The following is a 12,980-nucleotide window of genomic DNA, read 5'->3' on the forward strand; positions in this document are numbered from 1 at the left end:
TTGGTGGTGATGCTGAAGTCTCCTTCGCATGACTGAAGTGATCAAGAGATTCCTTCACTCCACTGTTAGGCTGTACCCCTGGCAGACAGCCAACATCAATCACATTTCAAATGTGGATTAGATAGCTTCCTGCTAGGAAGGCCAGCATGAATCTTTGCTTTGTTGTTTGTCTGCTCCACTTGCTTGTCTTACCACTAGGTTTCTGTCAATAAGAATGTTCTTCCCTTTGTACACAGGCCTTCTTATCCTAAGTTGCAAGACTTAGGTTTCCTTCACTGGTTGATCTGGCCATGAGACCATTGGCTGAATTTCTTTTGTGAATCCTTGCGGTAGGATATTTGGAAGATCCCAGTCCAGCTGCTCTAGCAGAAGGACGCTAGCTAAAACCCTGACCATGCATCATCCTCTGAGCACTTTGAAGCAGAACACAAACTCCTGTAGTGGGAGATTCAGACTCTTCCTGAATGTTACTGGAATCCTGGGACACTTCCTGGTGAGGAAAAGTAATCAATTCTTTTCATCCAATGGCATGTCATGGTGCAATGGATTTTTTTTTAGTAGTCTTTAAAAAGATTATGGATAAGCAGCAGCATCACTGCTTCAACTTGTCTGTTGTTTATCGAAGGGTGAAGTCAGCAGAAAACCAGAGAGCAGCTATTTATTCCTTAGTGCTTGTACTTGAGACTTGTGACATACTGACAAGAAAGCAGTTTTTCTATCTATTACCTAAAAAGGAAAAACAATGATATGTTCATCTCTTCTGACAGGAACTCTTTTTCACAAAGTCATCTCTATACCCCAAGATCTTGAGCCAAAAGCACTTGCTTCGTATTTGGCTCTTGACAGAGCAGAGACCTGCATGAACTAGAACTCCCAATTTTAGCAAGAGCAAGAAATACTGATCTAATGCTAGGGAAACAAGTTTTAGCAGTGATCTATTGGTTTTAGTCTTATTTCAGAAAGGGAAAGGTGAGAATTTTTCTTGGGTTTCCCTGTATTCAGTTTCTCTATAAATAGCCTCATAAACCTGATGATAGCATTGCTGCCAGTGAGCATGTTGGAACAAACACAGTCACCAATCTTGAAACAGGAGGGCTCCTTATTTGGGACTTGCCTCTGTCAATCACTTCTAATCTCCCCTCAACTCTTCCTGCTCCTCACTGTAATGCTCTTCTACTCTATTTTCCACTTTCCAATACCTGAAGTTCATTGATGAGTCCCATCACATGTGAGCATGTGCTTGGCTCCTTGCTCTGGGCTCAGGTGTCAGAGGCAGCGGGGAGGGTAGCTGGGTGCCGAGTGCCGAGAAGAGGAACTAAGCAGGGAGTTACGGGTATGCTGCCTCCCACGCTGCCAGCACGGTTGGAGAGAAGTGAGGGACAAGAGCAGATGGATGGATTTGGAGGAGGGCAGGGTGGAAGAGAGGTCAGGAGAGAGAGAAAGCAAAGCAAGGGAAACAAAATTCGAACTGCCTTCCAGCAGTGTACAATCTCACTCCAGCACAAGACAAATCTGCCTCAAGTATTCGTCTGGACGTGGCAGCTCTGTAAGTAGTGCTACAAATGGTGTCAGTAGCAGTGCATCTTCATGTTAATGCCAGTAAGTGTTAGCTAGGAGGCCCCTGGGGACTGCTGTCCTGAAGCCAAACCAGAAAGAAAAAAAAGGAAGATGCTTTCAGCTGTTCCTGGAGTTCACTTCCTGCCTTAGCACATCCATTTTTTTGACCAGTGAGCTGTCACGTATGCCTTAGAAAAGTGCAGTGCCTGGGAAAGGGAGGAGGGAGGGGAAAGCATCCCAGCATCCCATGACCGTGACTTTTGCAGAGATTTTTTTTATGTCAGTGGATAAGTTCTGGCTGATACCCGGGCAAGCCAGCCTTGGGCTTCCTGTTGTTTCCCTGCCATTTGCACAGCCTCAGTAGGCAGGAGCTCTAAGGCTGCGTTTGCAAGAGAGTAACTCTTGGGCAGTCCGTTTTAGGTTTGTGGGCAGGCTCTGACTGCGGCTTTGGCAGCAGAGAGGCTGGGTCAGAATCTGGAAGCTCTTGTAAATAATCAGCAAGAGCAGCTTACACATAGGTATCTTATTTTTTATAACCAACAAAAGAAATTAGTCTGATTTATGGCTGTCTGTTAATCTTGTAAAAGATAGATCAGCGTTTTGTCATGTATAGTGGAAAAGAGCGTGTCCCCTAAAAGAACTTAAAGATTTGCTAATACATTGATGACAAATCATTGTACCCGCTTGATGCACATATGACAAAGACCTTGTTTTAATCAACTTTTGAAATTGCTCTTGAATTTAATTAATTTTCTAACATCTCTGTGGCAGTATTTACATGAGACAAACTGTGAACACATACAGTATTGTTTTTCCTCAGTGTCACGGGGGTGTTTATCTATTATTTATGAAATGCTTTGAGATATTTAGATAATCATGAAAGATTATTACAGACTTGGCACAACTGATGCAAAGAGGAATGTTGAGATGTGTTTGACTATCTTACACAGAAGGGGAGGGAAAGGATTTCAAGAGCATTTCCTTGCTGTGGATCAGGACTAGAATATCAAGATGAATGATTTTGAATTTTTTTTTTTTTTTATGCCCTTAACATTTCACCAGTTTGTTTACAGATTCTGGATGATGAATACAAGCCTACCACGTTAGGCTGTTTTTCTTTGTTACCCTTCACTGATAGCTTTTCTTCTTGGGTCCATAGGGGTATGCAGGCACAGATCGAAAACACTGACCTAAATGATTTCTGGCAGATGATTTTATGCCCTGTTCTTAGATACTTCCAATGAAGGAGATTTCAATATCTCGATGACTGTTCCCGTGATGAGCTAGCCTTGTAGCTAGACTTTTTCCTAATATATAATTCCCTACTTCCTTAGTACAGATTAATCAGTTATTTCTTGCCCTGTTCTTAAGGGATCTAGGGAAGAATTCATCACTGCCTTCAGTTAGTCAGTGTCTTATTTTAATTTGTGAGGCTACAGTTCACATTTTTACACTTAGTCCAAACAGCATTTTCATTTATATTAAGATAATACTTTGGAAGGTTGCAATGAAAATCGAAGTGGGATGTTGAAAAGATGACTGTGTTGATAATCAATTTATGTTGTGGACAAATGAATGACATTTGAATATGTGGTGGAGTTTGATTTACTGCAGTTCAAAGCATGATAAGAGATCAGTCAAAACTGATTGAAGGAAGAGACTAATATTTCCAATATTTGTAAAATACAGATCCGGTATTTGCCTTCTGTAGTTTACTAACTTATTCTCTCCATCCGTATTCCTGTACTCTTAATACTCAGTGTGACGTGACAGCGAAGCATGTCAGTATTTAGTCACCATTCATTAATTTGGTGGTAAGTGAAGCGGAGTAAGATGTTGAATAGAGCAGCCTTTTCTGTACCATTCAGAGTTTGCTTCCCTTTTCTATTAGCCTGAAGAAAGAAAAACATATCTTCATCTTCACTGGTTGCTAACTATATGCAGTCATATGAAAGGTGGTGCAGAAGCCAAAAATGGGCATAAAGTTAAAGAAAAAAAGTACAAATCTCCAAAATAGGAGTGGTTCTTTTTGGATAGATCTTAAAACACAAAAGTCTGGCTAGGAGGAGAGTAGATTTCTACTCCAGTGTTGTTTGTTGTGTGACTGTGTAGGCTATACCTACACAGTTGTAGTCAGCGAGAGTTGAACATTGTTGTCTGAGCTAGGCCAGCCCAAAGAAACTGTGAACTTGAACCTATCTGGTACAGCACTGTTTTGAACCAAATATGTCCTGCTAAGTGGCTAGGCCTATAAACAGAAGCTCAGCACTATGCTAACAAAGCTACCCAGCTTTTCTTAGCTTGCATCTTGTTTCTGAGCAAGTCTTAATGAAAGTTGGATCAGTCTGCAAGAAGGAGCCTAAAAATACTTTTGACTTCCTCGCATGAAAGATTAAGGAAAATTATTGTTGTCCAGCATCAGATTTTTCCAGAATGATTAGAAAGACCATGATATATGGTAAATACTGCTATTTGTAATATATTCAAGGCAGTGACACTGTTTCTAAACACTGCTGATGTTAGGGCCCCTGTTCTGAAGAGTGTATTCTCTATGAAATAAATAATTATAATATGTAACTATTAATAGCAACATATAAAAAAACTGATTTAGGGTTGGATTTGTTGGCATAGTGAGATTTTTCTGGTTTTTATATAGTTAAGGACACTGAGATTTTGGTTCTGCAGACTTTATTTTCCTAAGCAGCCATTGTGAGTTTTTCCTTTCCCTGCTTTGAAAGCTCCTTGTGAGATGGATGCTTAACTGCCATTCTTCTGTGCTTTAAAGAATTTGCAATTAGAAATTTCAGTGCCTTTCAGAAATACAGTGAGTATAAAAATGGTATTCAGACCCTCCTCTCTTTCTCACTATACTTTCTTGACTAAAATTAATTAAATTCTACTCCGCTCTCGTGAGACCCTGCCTGGACTACTGAGTCCAGCTCTGGGCTCCCCAGTACAAGGACACAGAGCTGTTGGAGTGAGTCCAGAGTAAGGCCATGAAGATCATCAGAGGGCTGGAGCACCTCCCCTGTGAAGACAGTCTGAGAGAGTTGGGGTTGTTCAGCCTGGAGAAGAGAAGGCTTCAGGGAGACCTTATTGCAGCCTAGAAAAAAGCTGGAGTGGGACTGTTTACAAAGGCATGTAGTGATACAAAAAGAGGTAATGGCCTTAAGTTGAAGGAGGGTAGATTTAAATTAGATATTAGGAAGAAATTCTTCACTATGAGGGTGGCAAGGCACTGGAACAGGTTGTCCAGAGAGATTGTGGAGGCCCCCTCCCTAGAAGTCTTCAAGGCCAGGTTGGATGGGGCTTTGGGCAGCCTGGTCTAGTGGAGGGTGTCCCTGCCCATGGCAGGGGGGTTGGAACTAGATGATCTTTAAGGTCCCTTCCAACTCAAACCATTCTACAATTCTATGAAAATTAAATTACCTTGTATATACTGCTTTTCTATCTCTTTAGGGAGACTAGGTTCAGAATTGCTAAAGTGAAATGACAGAATACCAGAGTCTTTTAACAGCCTCACAAAATCCATTGAAAACAAAGAAAAGGGACATGGCATAGCTCCGGGGAATGGTAATTGCATGTTTTTTTAAATCTTTTACACACTTGTTAAACTAATCACAACAGGGTTAATAAGTAATCCAACCAGTCAAGTTTACCCACCACCCAGTTTCAAGGCATTTAACATCTGCAAGCAAATTGTGATTTTCTTATATTTTTAAAAATTGTCAATCAAAAATATCACATTGTGTTGCTACTTTTCCTTTATTGGTTAAGAGTGTATGCACTTCCTGCCAGCATGAAATATTTAATGAATTTGACATTTAGCTTTATGTGAAAATGTATGCTGCAACATCCTTTTTCTTAAATGTGTGTAGAAAATGAGTGAGATAAAATGCTTATGTGCAGGAAGGAAAAATGAGAATGAAAGATGATAAAAAGTGAAAAAAATAAAATCCACTCAACAAGACAAATGAATGTTTTTGTTCCATATTGACCCAACTCCAGTAGAGAGTGACAAAAAGGCATTATTGTTGGAAGGCTGCTTGCTGTCTCTGTAGCTAACTCATGTTCATCACTGTAGTTTAAGTCCTGAACTATACATTGATATTCTTAGAGCATGATTGTAGTGGACTGATGACTTTTTCACCAGAATCCATGTGCACTCTGTGATTAGTGAGACTCAGAGGAAAAACAGTGCTGGACAACACATTCTGAGTTGTGTCCTCATCTTTATTGCCCATGTGCAAACTGTCTGTGGCTGGTTGACCTTGGCTGGCTGCTAGATGCCCACCCAGCCACTCTCTCACTCCTCAACAGGAGAGGGGGAGAAAATAAGATGGAAAACTTTGTGGCTTGAGATAAAAACAGGGAGATCACTTAGTAATTACCATCACGGGCAGACCGGACTTGACTTGGGGAAGATTAATTTAATTTATTGCCAATTAAAATAGATTTGGATGGTGAGAAACAAAAACAAGGACTAAAATACCTTCCCCCTCCTTTATTTTTTTCTTAGGCCCAACTTCACTCCTTCATTCCTGACTCCTCTTCCTCCTCCCCACTCCACATGATGCAGGGGGGATGGGGAATTGGGGGTCGTGGTGAGTTCATAACAGTTCCTCTAGGCTGCACCTTCCTCCTCATGCTTTTCCCTTGCTCCAGCATGGGTCCTTCCTATGGGCTGCAGTCCTTTAGGATAAACCTGTCCAGCATGGTCTCTCCATGGGCGGCAGCAGTCCTTCAGGAAATATCAATCTATCTGCTCTGCTCTGAGGTCCTCCATGTGCTGCAGTGTGGATATCCGCTCTGGTGTGGTCCTCTCCATGGGCTGCAGGGAAATACCTACTCCACCATGATCTCTTCCAAAACTCACGCAGGCTGCAGGAGAATATCTCCTACAGGTCCTGGAGCACCTCCTTCTCTTTCAGTGACCTTGGTGTCTTCAGGATTGTTTCTCATACTTTTTTTCCTCATTCCTCACTGCCTGCACAATAGTTTTCCTTGTCTTAACTATGCTTTCATAGACCTGCTGCCAGCTTCACTGGTGGGCTCAGCTGTGTCCTGCAGTGGGTCCACTGGAGCCAGCAGGAACTGGCTGTATCCAAGCACGGGGCAGCCCCTGGCCTTCTCCCACTTCAGACCACCACTATAGCCACCCCGCTACCAACACCTCGCCACCTAAACCAAATACACTGTCATGGAGACCAGTTAGCCAGGTACTTGGTTTCAGTCAGGTACTTGCTGCACAACTACATGGAAGCAGCAATACTCTGGAAGTATGGACAGCAGAAATTGGAGAAGATTCCCACAAGATTTGTCCTTTGGAAGAAACTTCTATCAAATAGGAGTGATAGTGTCCTTCAGTGGAAGGCTAGATCACTCTGGTGACTTACTGCATAGCTAAGTTTCTTGTCTGCCACTAAAGAAGCTCTCCAGGAACAGAGAAGAGGCTTAAGTTCCCCTTAGTTCTTCTGATTTCCAGTGCAGCAGCATCACCACGCTGTGAAGACTCTCATAGCTGGGAAGCTCTTTCTACAGAAAGAGAGACCTTAACTCAGATCACACTGATTTCTTAATTTCTACCATGTTCCAATATAGGTTGTTGAAGATTTATTTTTTTTTTGCCTATAGTTTTCTAATGAAGAAGAATGAAAGCCACATTATAAAATAGTGGTGGGTTGGGTTTTTTTTGTTTTCTTATAACAACTGTGTTTCAAATCAATTAAGCAGTTGGGGTATTCCAAGAGCTATTAATTAGTATGTTTCAATTATAACTGATGAAGCAGAATTATGTAGATTTTTTTTGAAACTTACTGAGAATCATAATTTCGAGCACTAGCTGGGAATATATGAGAAATGATACAAAAATTGCAGAAGCCTTTTTATATGACATTTTCCCCAAAGCTACTGCCAGGGATGGCAAAGCAATGGTTAGACATAATTCCCTCTGGTACGCATTACTGACATTTCTTTCACCAGCAGAGAGAACTCAATATATATGAACTTTTACTTGCATTATCCTATAATAGGAAGCAAACAGTGACTTTATTCTTTATGCAGTTTTGTAACCTAACATACTCCTCCCTTCTTCCCACCCCACTTTGGGAAAGGAGCAATTGGGAGCAATCAGTGCTACTTACTTTTTAACAGCACGTTCAATCTTTTCAGTTTAATGTATGTTGTCCTTTCTGCCTTTACCTGTCTCTCTTTCCATACTTCGTTGAATGCCTTGCCACTGATGACTGCATCTGCAGCAAACTGCTGAGATGTTGCTGAAGTCAGCAGCGCTAATACTGCATTAGAGAATCCACTTCAGGGAAAACAATGTTAGATTTAACCAGTGGGGTACTGCTGCAGTAAAAAGCTGTATGCTCGAAGGCACTCCGTGCATTTTCCAAACAAACAATACGTCAAGCTTTGCTTTCACAAACAGTAAATGTAATAGTAATGCTTCTCACTTCAATGGCAATTTGCAGCAAAATGCTGTACAAACAGCAGGGTGAAATTCCGCTTGTGTGGCAGGCTCGCGATGACTTTCACTGCTCAAGTCGTGTGGTTGGACACCTTGGGGATATGCAGAGGGACCAAGGCCAAACTGGTGTAAAACATGTCAGCGCTGAGAGCAGTTTTCTTGATCCATGGCTGTATGGATCCCATGGTCCCCAGACAGCAGTGCTTGTTATTATGCCTCAACCCAGAACAACAGCCACAGGGATACTAGTGTTCTGCCCCATATGTAATAGTAGCCTGCAGGCAGGATTTTGTCTCCCATTTCTTGATCACAGCTGAAATGTCACCTGTTAATTAGCCCACATCATGCAAAGATGCTGCACAAACACAAAGGCAGACACAAAGTCATTGTCCACTGGGATTTTTGCTCTAAAAGCCAGACTTTCTAAAACAGCATCAGATTTTTGAGTGCCCAGTGTGTAAAAATCCAACATTCATTGTGTTGGTTAAATGGATTCTCTCTACTTTACAAAACCTGTAAAAACCCACAACAGACAGAAAAGAAGAATGGGGGTGGGGAGGGGGCTGGAATAGCAAGCAAAGCAGGTAGTGGAAATTATTAGTCATGTCCTCATAATGCAAAATCTTAATGGCTTAATGATTTTTTGGTTACACATGGACACAAACTTCCATGTTTAATTACTTCTGTCATGCATATAGCAATCACCTGCTTCCTGTTGGACATACAAATTTCATTCATGCATAAACCCATATGCTTTTTCTGTTTGTGACATATTCCTGAGAAGTTCATATAGGTGATAGCTTAAAACACTGATTGTCTCAGCTCTTCCTCTAACATATATCTTATTCTTGCTCTGACTTCCAGGCACAGCCCTCCTATCTTGACCCAAGCAGGCAGCAGATGAAATCACTTTGGGGAGTCTGTGGGAAGGTTGTGAGATGGAAGCAAATGCTAGATACACATATTCCCCAGGAACTTCTGTTTGGAGATGAGCCAGAGCCTTGGAGTGCAAGATCATATGTTATCCACTGGTGGGCTGTTCATTTTCCTGCCGTTCCACACTGTTCCATAAGGAAGCCTTTTGATGTTAACTTCAGTGTGTGACTATTTCAGGAGAGGGGTGGGTGAAACCCAAACAACTTGAAATCTCTGTCCAGTGAAAATGAAATAAATGAGGCACCTCCTAGGATACTAAACCAGTTATGGCCAGTGGAGTCTCTTCATCCCCCAGTCCTTTATGATCCATTTTAGAGAGGGTAGATCCACCTACTTTTAGTGGCCAGTTCAGGGAAGCTGTAGTGGACTTGGCTAGCACCTCACAGACATTTCTGAGCCTTGGTGCTCCAGGTCTCTGTTCTACAACTTCATACACTTGATAAAATATCATATTTCTAAATTACTTCAGGAGGTAATGCTGACTTATTAAGTAGTGCTACAGGAAGGATGTACAAGTGATGATAACCCAGTGTAGGATCTTGTGAAAGCTGTAGGGAGGATGATTTGCTCATGAATTTTCTCAGTGGAACAGGACTTCATTATAAGATTACTTTATAATTCAAACTAAACTTCTAGTTTTAAGACAAAGATAAGGCAGACTCCATGGGAAATTTTGAGTGTTAGACTGTGTAAATGTTTGAAGAAAGCATAATTTCCTTTCTTTTAAAAAAACTCTCATCATGAGGATTTTGGGGAAACATACTGGTACTTACCTTCAGGTGCACATAAAAGAACCTTTTTACTTGATCTGAAAGTATTTTATTGTCTTCCTTGGATGAACCCACTAAAATGGGATTTTTGATCAACTCATGTATCAAGCTTAAAGCCAGCTGCTGGGTTTATGAATGCATGTGTATATGACCTCAGTCTAATTCTGTGCTGAATCCTGTGAAAGCAACACTTGCATCAGATGTGTCAAGAATACTCTATTATCCTCGTTAAAATGTACATACATTCCTGTGTGCTCATGTAACACAGGAACATGGAAGATAACAAAGTACTAAATAAGATACTACATTAAATCTGAATTATGTTTTTTCACAGATACAAATTGTGACAGCAATACCACAGAGGAGGGTATGTTAATTTAAAAAAAATTGTATTTCGTTTAAACCAGTTGAGAAACTGTCCTCTAAACCCAGGTTTCTTCGGTATCTCCTATGTTCTTGGCATATTGGGTAAGATAGTTGCCAGGATATATATAGGTCAGTGTGGCAAAGCCATGCTTAATGTTTTCATAGTCAAAAGCCAGCTGAACATCCTCTCAGCATTTTGGCTTTTGTTTGAAGCTGTCCTTCTGAGGTGGCTGTACTTTGAACCTCTCTGTCTGGAGATTTTCCCTTTAAATTAGAACTATTTTCACAGAGTCGTAACAGGTTATCTAGTTCATGCTGCTGCTGTAAATCAGTGCCAACTATACCTAAATATTTCTGGCAGAAATTAGTCTAACCTGTTCTTAGACACATCAATCCTCTAAAGCAAAGCATACCTGCAGTAATAAAGGACAATTTTTAACCTGAAGCAATGTCTTATGGTGCATCATTTCAATAGCTCCAATGTTTCACATTACAGCCTTTTGCTTTAGAATAGAATATTTCAGTTGGAAGGAACCTGTAACAGTCATCTAGTCCAACTGCCAACTGCTTAAGGTGGGTCAAGCTTTGCCCCAGTCTTCCTGACGGTTGGTGAGTGAGAGTTTTGGTTCCTTAATCCTCATCAATATTAGCAGAAATCTCAGGTACTTAATCTCCTCACATATCAATGGGAGGTCTGGCTGTACTGTTTGTCAGTACATCAAGTGCAGGTAGTGCAGTACTCTTGGAGGTGAATAACTGTACAGATCCTAACTTTTAATTTGACTTGTAACATCAGTATCTTCAGTTGCTTTATTTTGAAGCTTATGCAGACAAACAGGAACTCACCTTTGTTTCCCCACTGGCATCCTCTTACTGGGGTAAGGCCTGTGTCAAAACATTGGTGTGTTCGTTTGAGGTTACCTGTCTACTAATTTAGTGCATGCATGTGAATGGGGATTCATCATTGCTTTCAGTGAGGCAGATTAAGTCTTCTTCGAATGATTTAACAAACATACATGGATGAGACTCTGTTCTGGGAAAAGCCTGTTCTGACAGCAGCTTGTTTTAAAAAAACATGGATAAATAAAGAAGGGGTTGTTTTGCATTTATTGTAAACATATCCTCTTCTCTTTTGCTCTACGTTTGTCCTAAACTATAGTCTAAACCATCTCTACAAATCCAAGAATTTATGTAGTCCTTCATTTTCTTAAACTGTTTGTATACCTCTGCACATTGTTGAATTGCCACTGTAGTCCATCTTTTCTTTTTAGTAAAAGTACTGGTTAAACTTCTGGAAGTTTATATAGCTTTTATGTTCATATGTTTGTTCAAAAATTGTACAGACATGGATTCTTACAGGACACTCGTGTTAGAAAAGTAAGCACTATTTTATCTTTTTCTAGTTGGTGAAACTGTGGTTTAAAGGTGGATGGTAGCACTTTTCTGAGAGCACAGGTTCATGGAGGCAGAGTTCCAATTAGAAATTGGGACTCCTGACTTCTTACCATGTGCTCAAGTCACTAACCCTGCTCTATTGTCATAAAGAGTGAGATAGATAGCTGCTAGATGGAGTATCTACACTGGTTTTCCAATACCTAACTTCTGCTTAAAATCTACCCTGAAATGTCTCCAGGGTATTGACTGCAGTTGTGCCTTCTGCATCAGTGTTGTAAGATGACTGTCTCTGTTATACATCAATTGCTCAACTAGCTGCTTTAGTAGAGTCTTCCTGTGTATTGATTTATATCATATAAAATACTTTAGGATCAACATTTCTACATACACCTAGGGTAGCTATTACTAATAGCAGAAGATGAAAGACTAACACAGTTGTTCTTAGTTAAAGAGTTATCTTTTATTTCAGAGATAAGCAAGCCAAGCACAGTAATCCATTGAGCTGTTTAAGTGACACAATATTTATAAGAACATTTTACGTTCCCTACTCTGAACTTCCCATCTTGTTCTTAAGTCAGTACAACACATTTTCCTTTGAAGACAGAATCAAACAGGCCATGATTTTACTGTAAAGCTGTTATTAACACTTTGCCAGAAATTCAATTTGAATAAGAAACAACATTCATACTAGCAGTGAGGAAAAGAAAACTCACAAAAGCTGTTTTAACTCTACCAGCTCTTGACTTCCTTCCTCCTGACTTATCATTTGTGGGATATCAAAGTCAGGCATTTCTCTCCACTGAAAGGCTCACCCAGCCTACACTGTACTATGCTAGTCATGGTAAGGTGGATAGCCATTTCAAAAAATTGTAGCATGCTGTTTCTGTCATATGAGTTCTGTCCTCTTCTTACCACGTGAGCCTCAGATCCTGAGACTATTTTGCTGAGCAATGTCAAGTGTGCAAAATCAGCCCTGAGGGTTGCAGATTTTGTGTTGATTCACAATAAACACAGTAGTTATGGGCTCTAACTAATGTAAACTGATTGAATTCCATGGAATCCATGAAAGTTATGTTACACTGATTTACGTCAGCTCGGCCACTTCTGGGAATACTCAAATTTATTTAGTTCAGTCAGGAGACATTGTGACTCACATTTAAGGTACTTACCTATAGAGGAAGGGAGGTTCTAACTGCTTCAAGTTTTACATTTTTTCTGAATAATTTTCTGATATTTCCTGCTGAAACTCACTTTATTTATTACAATAATCCTTTCCTTTCAGGAGATTTAGAGAATGAAATAATTGATCTCTGTTACAAAAAAGTTACTTTTTTCTAATACTGTCACTCTTCTCCCTATTGTCACTTCAAGTTCTTAAAACTTACATGAAATATATGTGGAGGTAAGAGAAAGTATCCTTTTAAGTTTGATGTCACTGTATCCTGGCTGATAAGTGTTGGGAACCATAATGACATTTTGAT

At 40.3% G+C, this 12,980-nt stretch overlaps 1 protein-coding gene across 3 annotated transcripts in view; it reads left to right on the forward strand.

The window, feature by feature from the left end:
• Positions 1 to 12,980, forward strand: part of KCNK10 (potassium two pore domain channel subfamily K member 10) — a 78,285-nt gene that overhangs the window by 13,055 nt on the left and 52,250 nt on the right. Inside the window, exon 1 of one of the 3 annotated variants that reach the window (XM_075753743.1) lies at positions 1,301 to 1,546. The exons of the other annotated variants lie outside the window; for them this stretch is intronic. Coding sequence (XP_075609858.1) covers positions 1,336 to 1,546 — 211 coding nt within the window. The 5' untranslated portion in view covers positions 1,301 to 1,335. Of the gene's footprint in view, positions 1 to 1,300; positions 1,547 to 12,980 lie in introns of those variants that run through there. 3 annotated transcript variants of the gene reach the window in all.

Source organism: Balearica regulorum, chromosome 5, assembly GCF_011004875.1.
Source record: "Balearica regulorum gibbericeps isolate bBalReg1 chromosome 5, bBalReg1.pri, whole genome shotgun sequence".
NCBI lineage: Eukaryota > Metazoa > Chordata > Aves > Gruiformes > Gruidae > Balearica > Balearica regulorum.